Here is an 18,609-nt window from a genome sequence, read left to right as displayed (position 1 = left end):
GTTTCCTCCCCCAGGGAAGCATGCGCCTGCGCATTGGGTTACTCCTATCTTCCGCTTGGCATCACTTCCACCCCTTGCCCTTTCCTTTTGAGGATATCTGGCTAAATCCCATCATTCTTCCTTTGGAAAGCATGCAGGGTGGGGGTGACCTGCTATGGGAACCTTAGAAAATTAGCGCCAGTCCCTTGCTGAGAGCACATCATCTTGTACTTTGATCTTGGATTTCTAGACTTTAGACCTGTGGCAATGTGCTTCCTGGTGGGGCTGTCTTCCTGCCTCGAGGCTCTCTGCCTCTTCTCCATGTCTTCTCCTGGCCCTTCCTGTGTGCTCTGGGTGGAGAGAGGACTCCTGTGGGACCTCTTTCACCAAGACTCCAGTCCTACCAGATGCTATAGCACGCCACACGACAGCCTCTTGGAACTTTAACCCCCCCCTTAAAGGCGTCACCCAAATACATTCATTTGTGGCTTCAACATATGGATTTGGAGAAGATGCAGTTTGGTTCCTAACGACACCCGGTGAGAGACTCAGGACTCAAGCCCAGACTGCAAAGAGCCTGGAGAAGCTGGGCCCCCACCGTGAGTTGCGCTAAGCTCACAGAGGGGCAGCTGTGGGATCATCAATCACGAAGACGCCACCGGATGGAAAGCGATGAGTCCTCAGATAGCTCTGAAGATGAATGGGGCAGCTGACATGTGATTAAACTGGGATCCTTCCCCACAGCCACGGCTTGCTGCCTGCAATGGTAGCACAGCCAAGCCGAGGCTCCCTCAGAACTTCCAGGGCGTGTGCCTGCCTCTGGCCGAGGTTAGCAAGCTAACTACAGAGTTTGTGATCATCCTGGCTGCGTGAGTTAGTGAAAAGGGTGTGCAGTGAGGCCAGCACAGGTGCTGACAGTGTGGGGACCGTGTTAGTCACCACCGCAGGCTGCCCGGCTCTCCTCAATAATCATAGTATTGAAAAGGTGCTGTGGACACTTCCGGTGAGTTTTTTCATCTGTGTCTACCTAACAGGCAGGTCAGAGTAAGGACAGGTGGAGAGAGCAGTGGATTGTGGAGGAAACAGGCGAAGGTCCAGAGGACAAAGAATGAACACATTCATTCATCCAGTGATGACCAGTTTTTATTACGCACTTAGAGTGCTGTCAAATCCACAAAGGTGAGAAAATCGCCACGTGACGCCTGCCTCTGAGGAGCTGTCCCCAACCAGGGAGACGGAAGTGAAAACTCATTCAACTGGATTCTTTCAGGCAGTGTTAAATGCTAAGTAGAAAATTAATGATGGGAATGCACATGTGTGGGGGAGGGAGGAAAGAAGGGGATGGAGGGATGGGGAGAGAGAGAGAGAACACAAGGGAGCAACTTCAGGTGGGCCAGCCTCTTGGAGAAAGGGACGTTTGACCTGAGACCTGGAGGTGGAAAGGGCTGGCTATGGGAGAGCATTCTAAGTGGAGATAACTGCAAGAGCAAGAGCTCTGAAACGGGGTGGACTTGGGCTTTCTGGGGACCTGGAGGGAGGTGCATGTGTCTGGCTGGGCAAACACAGGTGACTGCGGAGAGGTAGAGGAAGGAACACTAGACAGCCTAGAAGGCCAGAGAATCATCAGAATACTGCTTCCAGTGCTGTGAGATTCTTCTAGGTTGTCAGTGGGAAAGCTTTCAACGGGGTTGAGGTTATCATCATCATTGTTATCATCATCATCAATTACCACCACCACCACCACCACCATTACCTCCACCACTACCACCACCACCATCACCTCTACCACCACCACCACCACCACCACCACCACCACCACCACCACCACCACCTTTATCCTCACTAATCACCACCATCGCTTGCTGGCGGCCATGTCAGAGGAGCAGCAATTGACTTCAGGGGATCAAACCACCAGGAAACAAAATCCTGATGGGTGAATCCAAGAGCCTCGGCCCCAGGATGTTTCTTGCCACTGCTGTGTCTATTCGTGTTTGCCGCTGCCATTTTTCTCTGGTATCTGGCATGGTGTGGATGGGCATAAGGAGATCCCCACTGCCCTTAATGCAGTATGGTCATCTCTTGGAAATATCCCACTCTACTGGGCATTCTTACCTGTGGACATTATGAAGATGACTTCCTCCTAAGCTGTACTGTTTAACTGGAGCAATGATTTTATACAATAATGGTGTCAGTTTAAATAGGATTTTGATGATTGAGGGTTTTTTGGTCTTTTTTGTTATTTTGTCTTTTTTTTTCCAGAGCTGAGGACCAAACCTAGGGACTTGCGCTTGCTAGGCAAGCACTCTACCACTGAACTAAATCCCCAACTCCTGACTGAGGGTTTTTAATAAATATAAGTAAGGATTTATGATACAGATTAGTTTAGTGGAAAAATTAGCATAGGTAAAGGTAGGAAAAAATGTTGCCCCTGCCTCTGATGAAGCAGAGGTTGCAGAAGATTAAAAAATAAAATAAAACAAGGAACTGTCATAGAGCTAGAACACATGAGTTTCTGTTGAGGAGCCCATTTCTAGAATCATGAATAAAGCCAATACAATATTGTAATCTGGGACTGAAGAGTTGGCTCTGTGGTCAAGGGCACTGACTGCTCTTTCAAAGGACCTGGGTTTGATTCCCAGCACCCACATGGCATCTCACAACCATCTGTAATTCTAGTTCCAGGGGATTGGATGCCTTCTTCTGGTCTCTGGGGGCACCAGGCATGCAAATGGTACGTGGACATACATACAGGCAAAACATCTAAACCCATAAAATGATATTTAAATCTCCTGTCTTTATACAATCATGGCATCCAATATGGTACCACCATCATTGCCACCATCACCATCATTACCATCATCACCACTATCATCACTAGTACCACCATTATCACCATCATCCTGTCACCACCACCATCATCATCATTACCATCATCCTATTATGACCACCACCATCATCACTATCATTACCATCATCATCCTATTGTGACCATCATTATCATTATTACCAGTTGATCATCAACCATCACCACCATCACCATTATCCTGTTGTCACCACTATCATCATAACCACTGTTACCACCACCACCAGCATGCCATAGAGTGAAGCAGATGTCATCTGTGCCAAGCCGTTCCTATCCCCCCGGTATTACAGAATCAGTGTGCTACAACCATTTTGAACTGCATCTGTATCTTTAGCCAAGAGCTCTTTGGCAGACAGAGTCCACTCTAGCAAGGCCCTCGGGCAGCCTGGAGATGCAAGGGAGCAATGCCCATCGTAGTCAGGAGCAGCCTGGACTTGAATCTTTTCCTCCTCTGCTCCCCACGCACCCACCACCCTTGTTCTCCACCCCGGGATGGGGTGACTCAAAAGGACAGTTTCTACATTGTTTCTCAGGGTCTCTCAGGAGAATTAAGCTCTATCTGCCCATTGTGGCAACTTGTTTGATAACGCACCCTCTGATGGTGGTCTTCCCTTCCTTCTCATATGCTCATTCCCCAGGCTTCCAGGAGCACTGCTTGCTCATGAATCTGTCTCAGAGTCTACTGAGAAAAGCTGAAGTGGAAACACCGGACTATCATAAAGATGGAGTTTGTAAAATTAGGTATAAATTAGAGGGTCAACACATTCAATATTGAGTGAACAAATTATTGAATGAATGAATGAATGTGGTTTCACTTCCCCTGAGGAGAAGGCAGACTTGGGCAGGAGAAAAAAGAGATAGCTGGGATCATAAGTGATGGGTGTTGGGAGTGCTAGAGATTCATCCTCGCCCTCCTTCCTCCTGGCCCTGCTGGATGGGGCATGTTCAAGGTGGAGCCAGCGCCCACGGAAGAAACACTGCAAGGTGTTTCATCTAGCTCCAGGCAGCTGCCAGAGAGACAACGCCCACCATGAGCCAGGCCGGGAGAACAAAGTGAAAGTGGTATTGAGCTAGTTGTGTGTTTAATGCTGAAGCGACTTAAATATGCTATAAAACAAGGTTCCGTAAGGCAGCATTTAAGACACAGGGGTGCAAAGGGTCATCTGTCCAGTTCTCCTAGGACTGTCCACGGCATCTTGGGGGTCTCAGAGAAGACAAGCGATTGTCCCTGGTCCCAGTGATTTCCCACTCCACAGTGTGGGGCTGCCTCCAAAGCGATATTTTCTGGAAACTCCCACCTGTTCTTGAGAGGGGTGCTACAGTTTCATTCCCCCTGTGCCTGGAAATTGTGGACAAACTCCTGTGGAGATGCAGGTGCTCTGGGTGGCATCCTCTGGGGCTCCGTGTGCATGGTGAGGATGGTGACGGGCAGACCGAGCTTTGTGCTGTCTGTCATGGAAGAGGTATTTCCTGGGAAGGAAGACTTTGGAGGAAGACCCAATCTTTCCACGTGAAGAGCTCTGCTCCAGGCTGGGTGTTCCAGGCTGTTTCTTGGGATTCAAGGCTTAGGTGGGGCTCTGTCTAATGACCCACTCACCGTGGGGGTTGGCACGGTACAAATCTAAGAGGTAGGCATCTGGGTCCAGGCAATGTTCACCTGTAGGAAGAAGGGATCCCAGAGATTGAGAATGTGACTGGGAAAGACTATAATCTTGCCCAGAGCCTCTCATCAGGCAAGGCACCACCCTCTAGCTGTGGAGCCTTGCTGAAGCTCACAGTTACCCCTTTCTCTGAGGTGACTTCTGCTGGTAGAAGATGCTTTGCTGGGAAATGTAACTCCTCCTCCCCAGGCATCCACACCAGAGGTGCCTAAGACCATCAGCCTCCACCACTGATACAGACAGACATGTGGCATGAGTTCCAGAGCCCCCTGGTGGATCCTGCAAGCTCCTGAAATGCCTCCAGGAGCCTCCTCTACTCCTTACACACAAGGCTGTCTTTCAGCCACCACAAACTCCTGGACCTTGTCTTGTCTCCCCTTCTTGGCCAGTGGCTCTCTAAGGGTAGTCTGGTCCTTGGACAAGCAGCTTCGGTGCATGAAGGGACTTGTTAGAAACATGAGTCCACAAGACAGAGATTTTTCATCACAGCCCTGGAGGTAATTCTAGTACCCCACTCAAGTTTGAGGGTCATTGCTTGTCCCTGGTTCTCACAAAGCAAGGACCCTTGGAGCTATATGCTGGTAAGCCTACAGCATTCCTAAAGGCATCCACATGCAGGGCTGAGATTCCCCTTCCCTGGGGTGTCCTTGAGACATCTGTGGTAACACTGACAACTTCCACACTAAACACTGGTCAGTCTCCTTCCAACCAAGAGTCAGCCCTGTATAGAGCTGCCCATGCAGGAAGAGTTCCTAATTCAGCCATGCTCACCTTGGCCCTCACAGCAGGGTTCTACCAGTTGCAGGAGACAGGCCTGAAGGGGAAGGCTCATTCTGACCTTCCAAGGTCAAAGTGCTCCTAGGAGCCTGGGCCTTGGACTCACTTCCCACAGGGGAACTTACCAATATTCCCTCCAACTTCATAGACAAGGAAGTTGGCCTGCTTCGTGTTGCTGTAAAACAGAGAGAAAAATCCACTGGGCTCTGCTGGAGAAGGCAAGACCACCTCAGGCCTGGAAGGGGCATCCTCAAGGATTTGTGGTCCCAGTTGGAAGGGCTTATGGACCCTTCTGAGAGAACTGGAGCCAATAAAGGAGGCCAAAAGCCAGGGGCAGAGAGAGGCATCCAGGTAGTCCTTGGGAAAGATCAGCCCCGGATGCTCTGCCACAAGGTCCCTTCCAGCTAGGCATCAGAAATGGGCTTCAGAGGGATGAGATCAGGGTGATGAATGGAAAGAGGATCCTACTGTGAGGGTCCATCAAGGTGGAATATGGGCATTGTATGGTATGTGCGATAGCTACCATGATGTAAGTATATAATTATGCGATGGTAATTATAGGTATCCCAAATTCAGCTTCAGGATCTGCCCTGACTTGCTCTGTGGCTTTGGACATGCCCTGCCCCCTGTCTGGGACTTCATTTTCTCATCCGTAGCTGAAGGAACTGGATCAGACACTTGGTAAGGGCTGACACCCCGAGGGTCTTTGTGCCAAACCCATGAAGAGAGCTTCCGAGGGCTCCGGCTACTTCTCGCGCCTAGGACTGACCCCCGCATGCCAGTCTTACTGATGCATTTGACCGCGCTGCTTCTTGCTTCCTTAGGACCTTTGCACGGGCAATTTTCTGTGCCTGGAAGCCTTGCTTGCTCCTCAATAGAGTAGGCATCTCAGTGCACATTCATGCTGCTCCCTGACTTTCTTATAAAAGCTAATACAGTTTTTTGTTTTGTTTTTTTGTTTGTTTGTTTTTGTTTTTTGTTTTGTTTTTTTGTTTGTCTTGCTAATACAGTTTTTAACTTGACAATAATAGCTACTCGATTTATGTCTGTCTTTTCCATGTGGTATGAGCCTGTAAGGCCAGGACCTCTTTGGTTCATTTTTTATACTCATTTTTAATTATGAGTATGGAGGGCGTGTGTGCACATGTGTGTGGGTGTCTGTGGAAGCCAGAGTCATTGTGTACTCTGCAGCTGGAGTTACAGGTGCGTGTGAGCTGCCTGACCTGGGAGGCTGGGAACTGAACTCCGGTCCTTTCCAACAGCAGCCAGTGCTCGTAACCACTGAGCTGTCTCTCCAGTCCCTCTGTTGAGTCCTTTCATTACCATTTTAGCATTCCTCTTGGCATCTGACCTATAGCAGCCATTTATTAGATATAAATAAAAATCAGTAATGAATGGGGACCCTCTTCACTGTTATTCGGAGCCAAGAAGCTCTGGAAAGGTTGGAGACCCCATCGTGACCACCACAGAGAGAGGAAGCCCAGGAGCAGACAAGGACACGTATAACTCCTCGTGCCCTTCAGCTGGAAGGGACTGAGCCCTCCCAGTACCCTGCGGGGGAGAACGAGGCTCCTGCCTCGGGGAAGTGGCCCTTACCCTGACAGAGTGCTGCCTGGGTCCTCACTGCCGTCTTCAGGCTGTGACCCAGGGTTGAGGCGCTCTGCGAACAGTTTCAGGATGTGGGTCACTCTGGTGCTGGGGTTCAGAGGCACCTGCAGAAGATCCATGCTGGGCCAGGTCACCTGGACCTTTGCCACTTTGGGAGTCTGGAGATGGAGATGATGGGGATGAAGAACGAAAGGCTCTCTCTCGTCCCTGGAATTCACACACACACACACACACACACACACACACACACACACACACACACACACACACACACCTGCTCTGTGTTCCTCAGAAAGACTCCTTCCACATCCCTGTCCCACAAAGTGGCCTCATCCACTTTCTGACCCCTGACCCAGGCACACAAAGTGCCTTCTAAAAGTAAGGCCAAGTAGGTGGCCTCACCCCCACCAGGCCAGCTTCCCTCCCCTCAGCCGCAGCCTCCCTGGTTACCCAGCACCGCCTGCTCCTCCTCTGCCACGCGGCTCGGGCGCCCCCTGGCGGTCTCAGATGATTATGCCAGGCAGCTTGGTGTCAGGGATGATGAGAAACCCGGATGCCCTCCCCCAACCAGCTGCCTTTTCTCCACCTTCGGTCAGTTTCTCCATTCGCCTGCTGTGGGGGGCACTCACCGCTTCAAGCCCGTCCCCGGCCTTGTCCCTGTCTACATGTGTCCTCCGCAGCCACGTCTTGAGGCCCCCATCACAGAGCTGGGAACGGCGGCCATTGCTGTCATTCAGTTTTCGCACTTGGGCTACCAAGAAAGAGGCAACCTGGCCAGAAAGAATCAGGTCTCAGCCGGGTGCTGTGGTGCTGGGGGCAAGAGGTCAAGCAAGGCCCCATTCCGGCCACCGCGGCTCCTCCCACACAGAGCTTGGAAACCGAGTCCTCAAAGTGGCTACCGGAGCATTAGTTTGGCGGGATGGATGTTACACGTTTAGAGGACCCTGGAGTGTTGGATTCAGAATGGAGCGGTCCCTGAGGCTTCTGGACAGAGCTGTGCTCATGGGGAGCTGTTCATTAGCACACCGGACAGGGGTGTCCCCCGAAATACATCTGGGCTGGCCTCCAGCTGTGAGAAGCCCAACCAGTGTGCCTGGGGGTAGTTCCCGGAGGCCTGCAGGTCAGCTGGGCCACTGTGCAGCGAGAATCTAGCAGAGACTTCAGGGTCCAGGGACCCTCTTTCTGAGGTGTCACAGGTTATGAGGTACAGTGAGACTCTAGCAGAGACTTCAGGGTCCAGGGGCCCTCTTTCTGAGGTGTGACAGGCTATGAGGTATAAAAACCTAATTATAATGATACATCTGGGGAAGGCAATGGTGATTTCTCTGATCCTGCTGTATACATCTGTGCTGTCTGAAACTTACAAAAAAAAATCTAAGCAATCTCTCTAAAACAAACAAACAAACAAACAAACAAACAAACAAAAAACTTCCTATAACAGGAAAAACTGTAGCAGCCCGAGAAGTGGCACTGTAGTTAAGGGCACCCACTGCTCTTCCAGACGACCTGGTTCTGTCCCCAACATCAACCTATAACTCCAGTTCTGGGAGATTTGAAGTCCTCTTTTGATAGGAACCAGGAACATGTGTGGTACACCTACATGCATGCAGGCTAAACACTCATACTGATTTAAAAAAAAAAAAACTTAAAAAGATTGTAATTCACTATGTTTTAATAGTAATATAACTTCAGAAGGTTGCATGCAGAGAAAGGGGGATTATGGGAGTCTGGTAGGAGTGGTAGGAGACTTTCAGCCGAAGAATTGACCCTGAACTCAGTCTTAAAGAATGAGCAGAGAGCACCAAGCTCTGCCTTTGGAGAAATGGAAGGAGCATCCAGGCTGGGTGAAAGGCTTGAGCGAAAACCCAGAGGCGGGAAGCCCAGGGTGTATTTGCATGATTTGCTTGCATGTATGTAAGTATGTACAGCAGGTGTGTGCCTGATGATGTGGTGCCCATGGAGGGCTGAAGAGGGCATCAGAAGTCCTGGAACTGGAGTTGCAGACAGTTGTGAGCTGCCATGTGGGTGCTGGAACCCAGGTCCTCTGGAAGAGCAGTATGTGCTCTTAACCACTGAGCCATCTCTGTAGCACCCACCCCCAACCCAGATGCATTTAAAAGAGCAGCTGGTTCAGGACACAGAGGATCTGGGGCTACTCAGAGAAGGGTGCATATCCTGGGATCTGGGGGATAAATCTAATTCATGGATGAAGGGAGGGATAGATGGATGGGTATATGAGTGGACAGAGTGGAATAGATGGGTGGATAGGTGAATGAATGGGTGGATGATAGATGGGTGAACATGTGGGTAAATAGATGATGAATGAGTAAGTGGGTGAGTATTTGGATGAGTATATAAACGGATGGATAGTGGGTAAATGAGTAAATGGTAGGTAGGTGGGTGGGTACATGGTTGAATAGGCAATGGCTGGATAGATGGATGAGTATGTAGGTACATACATAATGGACGAATGGGTGGACAGAGGGATAGATGGTTGGGTGGATAGGTAGGTGGATAACAGATGGATGGATGACTCATCAGTGGAGATTGTGGATAAATGGGTAGATAGGTACATGAATGATGGGTAAAAAGGAGATAGGTAGATGGCTAGATTAGTAGGTACATGGGTGAGTGGGGATGGCTGGGGGTTAGTTGGACAAATGGGAAGGCAGATGGCTGCTAAATGGATAAATGGGTAGTCGGATATGTGGGTGAAAGGTGTTTGGACAAGTGGACAGATGGATAGGAGAGTAATGGAGTAAGCAAGTGTCCTGAGCTGCCCCTGTGGGTGGTACCGACTGTGGTGGGAATACTGAGTGCTAGAAGGTTCTTCTCAGGGCTCCTGTCTCACCTCCAACTTCAGCAGACCAGGACCAGCACTGCCCTCCGTGTGCCCCACTCCCTTCTTTGCTCGTTTTCAGGGCAACACTCATGGCAGAGGCAGGCCTGGCTCTCACATCTGGCTTTGACCTCCTTTGGGCAGGCCTTATGCCCCCAAGCCTCAAAGCTGGGACATTCTTGCTGTTGCTTAGGGAACATGGATGATACTAGGCTGAAGGGGAAAGCGGAGGGCTGAATCAGCTGAGAGGTGAGCAGTATGGTTGTAAGGAAAGAGAATGCAGACTCCTTAGACCTGAATGCAGAGAAGGAAAACACTGGCCTCTGCAGAGTCCCGTGGAGTCCTAAAAGAGCCCTAACTAGATTCACGAAACATGGTGCCTATGATAGCAGTGAGTGGGCAGCTGCACCTGGGGAGAGCAGGGTGGTGGAAAGCATGGACAGTCTGCCCCCGGGCTCGCTGTCACTGCTGTCACTCACCGTCCAAAGCAGGTCCTGGTACTGCACCATCATGCACACCACTTCAGCTGCGCCCTCTGCCAGCTGCTTCTCACCCTTGGGGAGCTTGGGAGGCCGCCCTCGGGGCAGGAAGAGGTTGGGGGCCATCACGGTGGAAACATTCCACAAGGTCATCTTGTTGTGCTGCTCCTGGGCTGCTACCTTCCTGAGGAATTCCAGGAGTGCCTAGGGAAGGATCCAGAACCCGCCTCCAATTCCAGCACAGCCCTGGGCTTCCCACCCACAACAGCCCTTCTTCACAGGAGTCTGGGCAGAAAGGGGTGGATCACAGCTACCACCTAGCGATGCCTTGTGTCCCCGGCCCAGCAGCTAACCTCTCACATGGGTTTGCCAGCTCACTGATGCTGTCAGCGGCGAGGCCACACAGGAAGTTTTACTGTTGGACCCATTGTGCAGAGAAAGAATATGGCTTAGAAAATGTGCCAAGAGCCATGTAGTAAAGATGAAGAGGAGAGAGGGATGGGTGGGAAAATGGGTAGATGGAAAGACAATACACAGATAGAAAGAAGAAAGGGAAGGAAAGGAAGAATGGGGGATGGGAAAGAGAGGAAGGAAGGTGGGTGAAGGAAAGACAATAGATGATTAGAAAGGAAGAGGAAAAGTCTGAGGGAAAGGACAGAAGGGGAAAAAAGGAAAGGAGGAAGGGGAGGAGAAGACGGAGGGAGGGAGGGAGGGAAGGAGGGAGGGAGGGAGGGAGGGAGAGAGGGAGGGAGGGAGGGAGGGAGGGAGGGAGAAGGTACAGTGAGCACCTACAGAGAGCCATAACCTCTACCCCATGATTTCTCCTGTGCTAGCTCCTGTCACGCCCAAAGCAATCAAACAAAATACTTCATCATCCCGTGACTAGAAGGGAGTAGAAATTCCAAGATGAAGATCCCAGCCCCCACCCCCTCCACTCCCCATGCAGGCTCACCTGGCTGACCCATCAGTCAAACCCAAGGACAGCCAGGAGGTGGGAGCCGGGAGCCAAGCCAAGGTTGCTCCCAGGCTCAGCCCTCAGCACCCACTCTCAGATCACACAAAGGAACCATTTCTCAAACTGGCTCTCCGGAGAACACCATCACCATACTGTGCCTCCCACAGCTGATAAGGACAGTGAGCTGCTGAGTTTGGGGTAGGCTGACTGCTCCAGCCCCACTCTGAGATGAACACAGCCTTGGTGAGCCCCTGAGGAGTCCTCAGGGAAGAGTGGTCTGGACTAATGTATCTCTTCCCTGCTCACCAGACTTCTCAGCACACAGAGTCCTTGCCCTGGAAGATGCTTGCCCCATGTGGATCAGGTACACTCTGAGAATTCTCCCGCTTTCTTTGGGGAAGACCCTCGGACAAGGACGGCTTACGTGGGTGGTCATCACACCCACACCTGGGATGGCTGTGTGATGAAGGCGTGAACAGGGCGAGCACCTTCAGAGCCAACACTGAGGCTGAGGGCTGAGACAGGGCATAAAAGGCACCCTTACCTTCAAGGTGTTGCGGTTGGGTTCAGGCAGGAGGAGGACCAGCAGGTGGAGAGCCTGCAGGCGCTGCCTCAGGTCGGGGATGTCTACAGAGGAGGGACGAAGGGAGGGAGAAGCAGCTCAGGATGCTCCCTCATGCTCTAGCCTCTTCCTGGGAGAAATTCAGAGCTGGGAAGCCCAGCAGGTCCCTTCCCCCAAGGCTTGCCACGGCTTCCTGGCTGGCATGCTCAGATAGAAGCCCAGCCAATGCTGGTCAGGACACTCACCACACTTTGTTAGTGAAAAGCAAACACACATGCTCAAGGCATGTACACTCACATATGCACATGTATGTCTGTATACATGCCCAGACAGACACTGGGCTGAACTATGACCCAGGGTCAAGAATGCCAGGGGCCAGAAAGTCATCCCTGGGAGGGAATATGTATAGCCCACCTGTCCAGGACGGAAGGTTTCATGATACCCTTTGCAAGATGGGGGCTGGAAAGGAAAAGATGGCCCACACCTGAGGTCAGAGTCTCCAGTGGGAGTTGCAGAAGTGTGTCATCTCATTGGGCCTCCTGAAACACTGACATTTGAACTTGGGCAGGTGGCAGTGAACCGGTGTGTGGGAAACTCTTTCTAGTCAGAGAGCAGCAGGCTTGGAGGAGGAGGAGAGAAGCTGAGGAGGAGGCGCATCCTCAGTGGGTGTCTTACTACAGGGAGGCAGGGCCTAGGAGGAGGTGGGTCAGGACCTGGGAAGCAGCCAAGTCCTTTTGCAAGTGTGTTGGGGATGGTTGGCTTCATGCATGTTTTGAAAGGAGGCCTTGAGACACAGAGGCAAGAGAGGAAGAACACTCAGAGCCTGCTGCTGTGGTTGGTGGAGTTCAGAGAGCGTAAACATGAGTGGGGGGGGGAGGGAGGGAGGGAGAGAGAGAGAGAGAGCGCGTGAGAGCGCCCAGGTAGGGGTCTTCATCAGTTGCTCTCTACCCTACTTTTTGAAATACTCGCTGAGCCTGAAGTTCACTGATTGGCTAGGCAGGCTGGCCAGTGAGCCTCAGAGGTTCTCTTGCCTGTGTGAGGGTTGCAGAGGTTATGTGGCTCCATCTGACTTTTAGCTGGGGACATGAACTAAGTCTCCATGCTTGTGTGGTGATTTATTAACTAATACATCTCATCAGCCCCATCTTGAAGCTCTTGGAGAGGGGGCATTGTCAGCCTTTCCCAGGTTTGTACGTGAAGGATTCTAAAGAAGCCCCAGTGAGGAATCTGTGTGTGTGTGTGTGTGTGTGTGTGTGTGTGTGTGTGTGTGTGTGTGTGTGTGACAGGAGGGTCTGACCTGTGTGCACACAGACAGAAAGATCAACACACACAGGTGTCCACAGTTGCATAAGCCTGATACGCTCCAGCCCAAGACCTCAAGGCACCACATGATAAAAGGAGAGAACAGAGTCCTGGAAGCCGTCCTCTGACCTCCCCATGTGCACCGTGGCATGTGCCTCTCCCCCACAAAACTTTTAAGATGTAATAAACATTTTAAGAAAAGAACTAGCCGGGTGGTGGTGGCGCACACCTTTAATCCCAGCACGCGGGAAGGCAGAGGCAGGTGGATCTCTATGAGTTCGAGGCCAGCCTGGGCTATAGAGTGAGATCCAGGACAGGCTCCAAAGCTACACAGAGAAACCCTGTCTCGAAAAACAAAACAAAACAAAACAAAAAAAACAAAAACAAACAAACAAACAAACAAAAAACCCCTAAAGTCAGCTAGCCCCTTGTCCTTGTCGGGACTGATAACAGGTCCAGTTGCCAAAGCCCCAGCCTCTTCATCTTCTCCCCTGTCACCCTATGCACACACGTACAATATACACACCTGACAGACACATGTACCATTACCCACCTCACAGGTGCCTGTGCATACATGTACATGCTCACATACATGCAAACACACTTCCTGCTCATCAGCTTCAGACTCCAGGAGATAGACATTTCTAAACAGGTGGAACAGTCTGCTGATACTGCCCTTCTACACACACATACACACATACACACACACACACACACACACACACACACACACACGCACGCACGCACGCACGCACGCACGCGCGCGCCACCAAGGCCAGGGACTCCCAACCTCCCACAATCACCTGCACATGCACGGAACCGCCACAACCCTCCCCTGCACATGCACAGGACTGCCACACGCACTGGGCACTGCTGTAAAAGCTGGGAGGTACTCGGCTGTGAGCAGAGGAGCCGGCAGCTTCCGGAGGAACCTCTTGAGCAGGTCGGACGCGTCGTTGGGATGAACCTTGTCCCAGCTCACGAGGCCGGCATAGAAGTCTCGCTCCAGCTTTTGCTCCAACCCCTAGAGAAAGGAGGGCCACCAAGAAGCTGCCTATAGCTCCCACGTAAGCTGCTCACCCTGTCTGGGCTTCAGTGTCCTCTTGCAAGGTGGGGACAACCGGAGGACCATCCTGACGTGGTTGCTATGAGGATTGGACGCCATCCTGAGTCAAGCCACTGAATGCAAGGCTCCATTCCACAGGTGTTCTCAGTGTGACCCCAGAGCCCATGGCTCTATTGGTCACCTACCTGTCTCTTGGAACCCCACAACCACACCAAAAGCAGGCCACAGGCCAGCCAGGACCCAGATTCTCTCCCAGCCAAACAGTGCACCAAGCGTGGAGAAGTGAAGCAGCCTTTAGAGGTAGAAGAAGCCAGCCATTACCTTGACCCTGGCCTGGGATCCAGGAACTCTGAGGATGCCTTCTGTGTCCAGCCCTCTTTTTTCCAAACAGGACAGCAACTATCGGAGGAAAGGGGCATCACTCAAGCCAGCCACTGCGGGCAAGCAAGTGGGGGCAGGGTGTGTCTGTCTCTCATGAAAACCAGGAAGGGGGGAGTGCTAGAAGGGTTCCTTCAAATAACAAGACGGAACCAGGGTCTTGTACATGTTGTACAAGTGTTCTACCCCTGAGCCAAGTCCTCAGGCCTTCTGAGCTTCCTGAACCACTTGTGTGAGGCAGGCACTGTGCTGAGAGCTTCAGGGCCATGTTCTCATTCAGCCCTCAACTAAAGGAGACTGTTGTCAAACCCCAGCTCACAGACTTTTAAAGGAAGGATCTAGACGTTCACAATTGCACCCCGGTCTCTGAGACAGCAGATACCAGTGACAGAATTTGAATCCAGCTCCCCTTCTCTAAAGCCCAGGCTCTTCCCCTTGTGGTAGGCATCTCCCAAATGTTCCTCAGAGCCAGCCCTTCAAGGGCTGAGCAAGCCCAAGCCGGGGATAACTCACAGCTTGCAGGAGCAGTGGGACCTGGGTGCTGGGGAGGACTCTGTGGTCAGCTTCCAGCAGGCTGTCAAGGGGCACGCCAAAAAGGCCCGAGTCTGCGGGAGGCCAGAGGAGCAGAGGGGGCATCTCAAGGTCTGCCGCGACTCCCAGCTCCACCCACAAGCCTGGCTGTGCCACCAGAATCAATCACTCCTTGGGAGGACCAAGTCCCGGGGAAGGGAGGACCTGAAGCATCTGGTGACATCAGGCATGCCACAGTGCGGCCATCTCCCCGGGGAAGGAGGCACTAAAGGGGCAAGTCCGGCTTCCCTGGTGTGAGCCAGCAGCCAGGGCAGAGCTGCCCCAGACACCCCCTCCACTGTCTTCTCTCCCATTCTCTCTTCCACAGCCCTTCTCCTCTCTGCTGGGAGACCCCTCCTTCCACCTCTCCAACCCACCCCCCACCCCACCCCCACCCCCGTCTTTGAAAAACCCTCACAAAAACAGCAGTGCATAGTGCTGACAGTGAGACAGTGAGATGAGCGCACACACTATTAAAGGGTAATAAATTCCCAGAACTTAATATGAGTGGGACACCATAGCTCATGCCTGTCATCCTAGCTCTCTGGAGGCTGAGGCAGGAGGGCAGAAAGCTAGGAGCCAGCCTGGGCTACATTTTGTGAGATTCTGTCTCAAAAAAATTATTTTAAACTTAGATGCATTCCAACCATGGCTGCACTTTGTAACAGGAGGAAAAATGGATGTAATACATATCCTCTAATAGGGAAATGGTTAAATATGTTACGGTATGACCATGGGAAGAAAAATAGTACAATGGCTAAAAACTATGATTCCCTTTAAACCACTAAAGGAAGAAATTGAGGAAGACGTAAGAGGACAGAAAGGCCTCCCGTGTTCACAGATTGGCAGAATTAATAGTGTAAAAAGAGGTGTATTGCAGATTAGCCACACTCCACTGACATTCTCCACAGGACTAGAAGAAACAATCCTAAATTCACATGGAAGCACAAAAGACTCTGAATGGCCAAATCAAAACCCCAAACAGAAGGAGCCACATGGGAAGCCTCACGATGCCTGGTCTACACTATACCACAGAGCCATAGTGACAGACCATGAGACAGAAAAACAGACACAGATCTGTGGAGCAGAACACAGGACCCAGGAATAACGCCACACAGCTGTGGCCACCTGACTTTTGACAAGGCTAAGAAAGGAAGCCTCTTCAACAGATGGTGTCGGGAACACTGGATCTTCACATCTAGAAGGATGAAGCTAGAGCCATTATTTCCACCCAATAAACTCAAAATGTACCAAAGACCTTAATGTAAGACCTGAACCTGAAATAGTTAGGGGAAAATACTTCAAGATGATGATACAAGCAAAGACTTTCTGGAAAGGCTCCCAAGAGCAAAAACACAAACCCAAGAATCAACAGATGGGACTAAATTAAATTAGAAAAAATAAATAAATAAACCTTTTGTGCAGCAAACGGAACAATTGCCAAATGGTCTACAAAGCAAGAGAAAAATGTGGCCAAACTATACATAAACCAAGGGATCAATATCTAGGGTGTATAAAGAACAATCAATAACAGGGTAACAAATCAAATAGACAATTCTGAAAATTAGAATACAAATAACTAATGAATATTTGGGGGGAAGTTCAACATCCTTGGTTATCAGAGAAATGCAAATCGAAACTACTGAGATTCCATATCTTCCATTCAGAACAGCTGTCATCAAAACTAATAAATGATAATCAATACTGGCAAGGACATCATGGGACATGTGCCTGTATATAATACATCGTTGGTAGGAACACCAGCTGGTGTAGTCACTGTAGAAATCCTTTGGTGATTCATAAAAAAAAAAAAAAAACAAACACAGAACTGTAGGCTATCGAGATGGCTCAGCAGTTAAGAGGTTCCCAGCACTCACATGGTTGCTAAAACTCTAGTTCCAGAGAATGTGATGCCCTCTCCTGGCCTCTGCAGGGCACTACACACACATGGTATATAGACACACAGGCAGGCAAATTCTCTATACATATAAAATAAAAATAAATCTAAAAAAAAAAAAAAAAGCCAAAAAAACTAGGCCGGGTGGTGGTGGTGGTGGCGGCGGCGGCGGGGCACGCCTTTAATCCCAGCACTCGGGAGGCAGAGCCAGGCGGATCTCAGTAAGTTGGAGGCCAGCCTGGGCTACAGCGTGAGATCCAGATCCAGGACAGGCACCAAAACTACACAGAGAAACCCTGTCTGGAAAAAACAAAAACAAAAAAACAAAAACTATAGGACTCCTGTGAGACACCCGCAGGAAGCTAAGCCTGTGTAACATGGGCTCCTCCACACCCACATTACTGCTACACTACTCACAATAGCCAAGATACGGAACCAACCTCGATGCCCATCAATGGTGTATAAATGAAGAAACTGTGGTACCTGGATGTGATGGCATTTTATTCAGACAGAGAGAAGGATGAAATGCTATGTTCAGGAGGCTTGACAGAGAGCAGCCTGTTAAGTGAAATAAGCCAGAATTAAAAGGAAAAGAGCCCTGTGCTTGTTCTCATGTACACAATCTAAATTCACACACACACACACACACACACACACACACACACACACACACACATAGTAGAAAGAGTCTATGGGGGGTGAAAGGGGGTCTAAAAGTTGTCTGGGGGAACAAGAGAGGGTGACTGGGCAAAGAAAAAATATGTTTTCTCTCATGTGTGGAATCTAGGTGTGTGGTGTGTGTGTGTGTGTGTGTGTGTGTGTGTGTGTGTGTGTGTGTGTGTGTGTGATGTAAGCAGAAGGGGGAATCTCTGGATGGGAATTTCTGAATGGAAAAGGACCAGCAGAAGTGAGGACTAGGGAGGGCATTGGGGTGGATAAGGTACAATGATACATGTATATGAAAAAGTCATAATAAAGCCCATCTTGCACAATAGCTAGAAAATTAACTCTAAAACCCATTAAGAAGTTTTTCAAAAAAGAAAACCACAATTTCTTTCCTTTCTTTCTTTGTGTGTGTATGTGGGGGAAGGTGCCTGCATATCACAGCGCACGTGAGGACAACATTTGGGAGTTGGTTCTCTTCTTCCACCATGGGGGGAGGGGTCCCCAGGGACCAAACTCCGACCTTCAGGTCTGGCAGCAAGTGCTTTAACTTGCTGAACTGTCTGGTAGTCCTGAAAATCATGTTTTCATGGAAATACTGATAGATGTGATAAGTGGAACTGTTGTTCCAAATTCAGGGCTCCTAGGGAACACCCTCTGCTGTGTGAACCTGTGCTTCATCCCCCTGGGAACACAGAGTGCACCCCACCCCGGTGTGGGGCCTGGCTGTGTGAACAGTTGAGATCGATCGCACAGTAACCTGCACAATGCAGGTGGAGGCTTTGTGTTAGATGGGGGTGCTTGCCCCCCATGTTTCTGCTCTTGCTGGGAGAATCTGCTCCAGATGGCCTGGTGGTCCAGTGAGGAGAAAGAGACCTAAAAATAGCCCCAGGCTCAGACACACCTGAACTAGATCAAGAGCAAGAGACAAGAATGATTAAGCCATAGTTTGGGGGGGGGGGGGGACTTGTTCATTATGAAGCATTGTTGCAGAAAAGGTGGGGGACACA

The 18,609-nt window shown here is 50.5% G+C and overlaps 1 protein-coding gene across 1 annotated transcript in view; it reads right to left on the bottom strand.

Moving 5' to 3' along the window:
- Window positions 1–1,102: 1,102 nt before the first annotated feature.
- The window catches only part of Arhgap40 (Rho GTPase activating protein 40), a 41,559-nt gene continuing 24,052 nt past the window's right edge, over window positions 1,103–18,609 (bottom strand). The window contains exons 7-15 of the mRNA XM_006971059.4: window positions 14,983–15,074; window positions 14,413–14,490; window positions 13,890–14,049; window positions 11,706–11,788; window positions 10,207–10,410; window positions 7,518–7,658; window positions 6,877–7,046; window positions 5,406–5,455; window positions 1,103–4,499 (exon numbers count right to left, since the gene is read on the bottom strand). Of these exons, the coding sequence (XP_006971121.3) occupies window positions 4,408–4,499; window positions 5,406–5,455; window positions 6,877–7,046; window positions 7,518–7,658; window positions 10,207–10,410; window positions 11,706–11,788; window positions 13,890–14,049; window positions 14,413–14,490; window positions 14,983–15,074 (1,070 nt within the window). The 3' untranslated portion in view covers window positions 1,103–4,407. The remainder of the gene's footprint in view (window positions 4,500–5,405; window positions 5,456–6,876; window positions 7,047–7,517; window positions 7,659–10,206; window positions 10,411–11,705; window positions 11,789–13,889; window positions 14,050–14,412; window positions 14,491–14,982; window positions 15,075–18,609) is intronic.

Source organism: Peromyscus maniculatus, chromosome 4, assembly GCF_049852395.1.
Source record: "Peromyscus maniculatus bairdii isolate BWxNUB_F1_BW_parent chromosome 4, HU_Pman_BW_mat_3.1, whole genome shotgun sequence".
NCBI lineage: Eukaryota > Metazoa > Chordata > Mammalia > Rodentia > Cricetidae > Peromyscus > Peromyscus maniculatus.
This window is presented reverse-complemented; position numbering and strand designations above follow the sequence as displayed.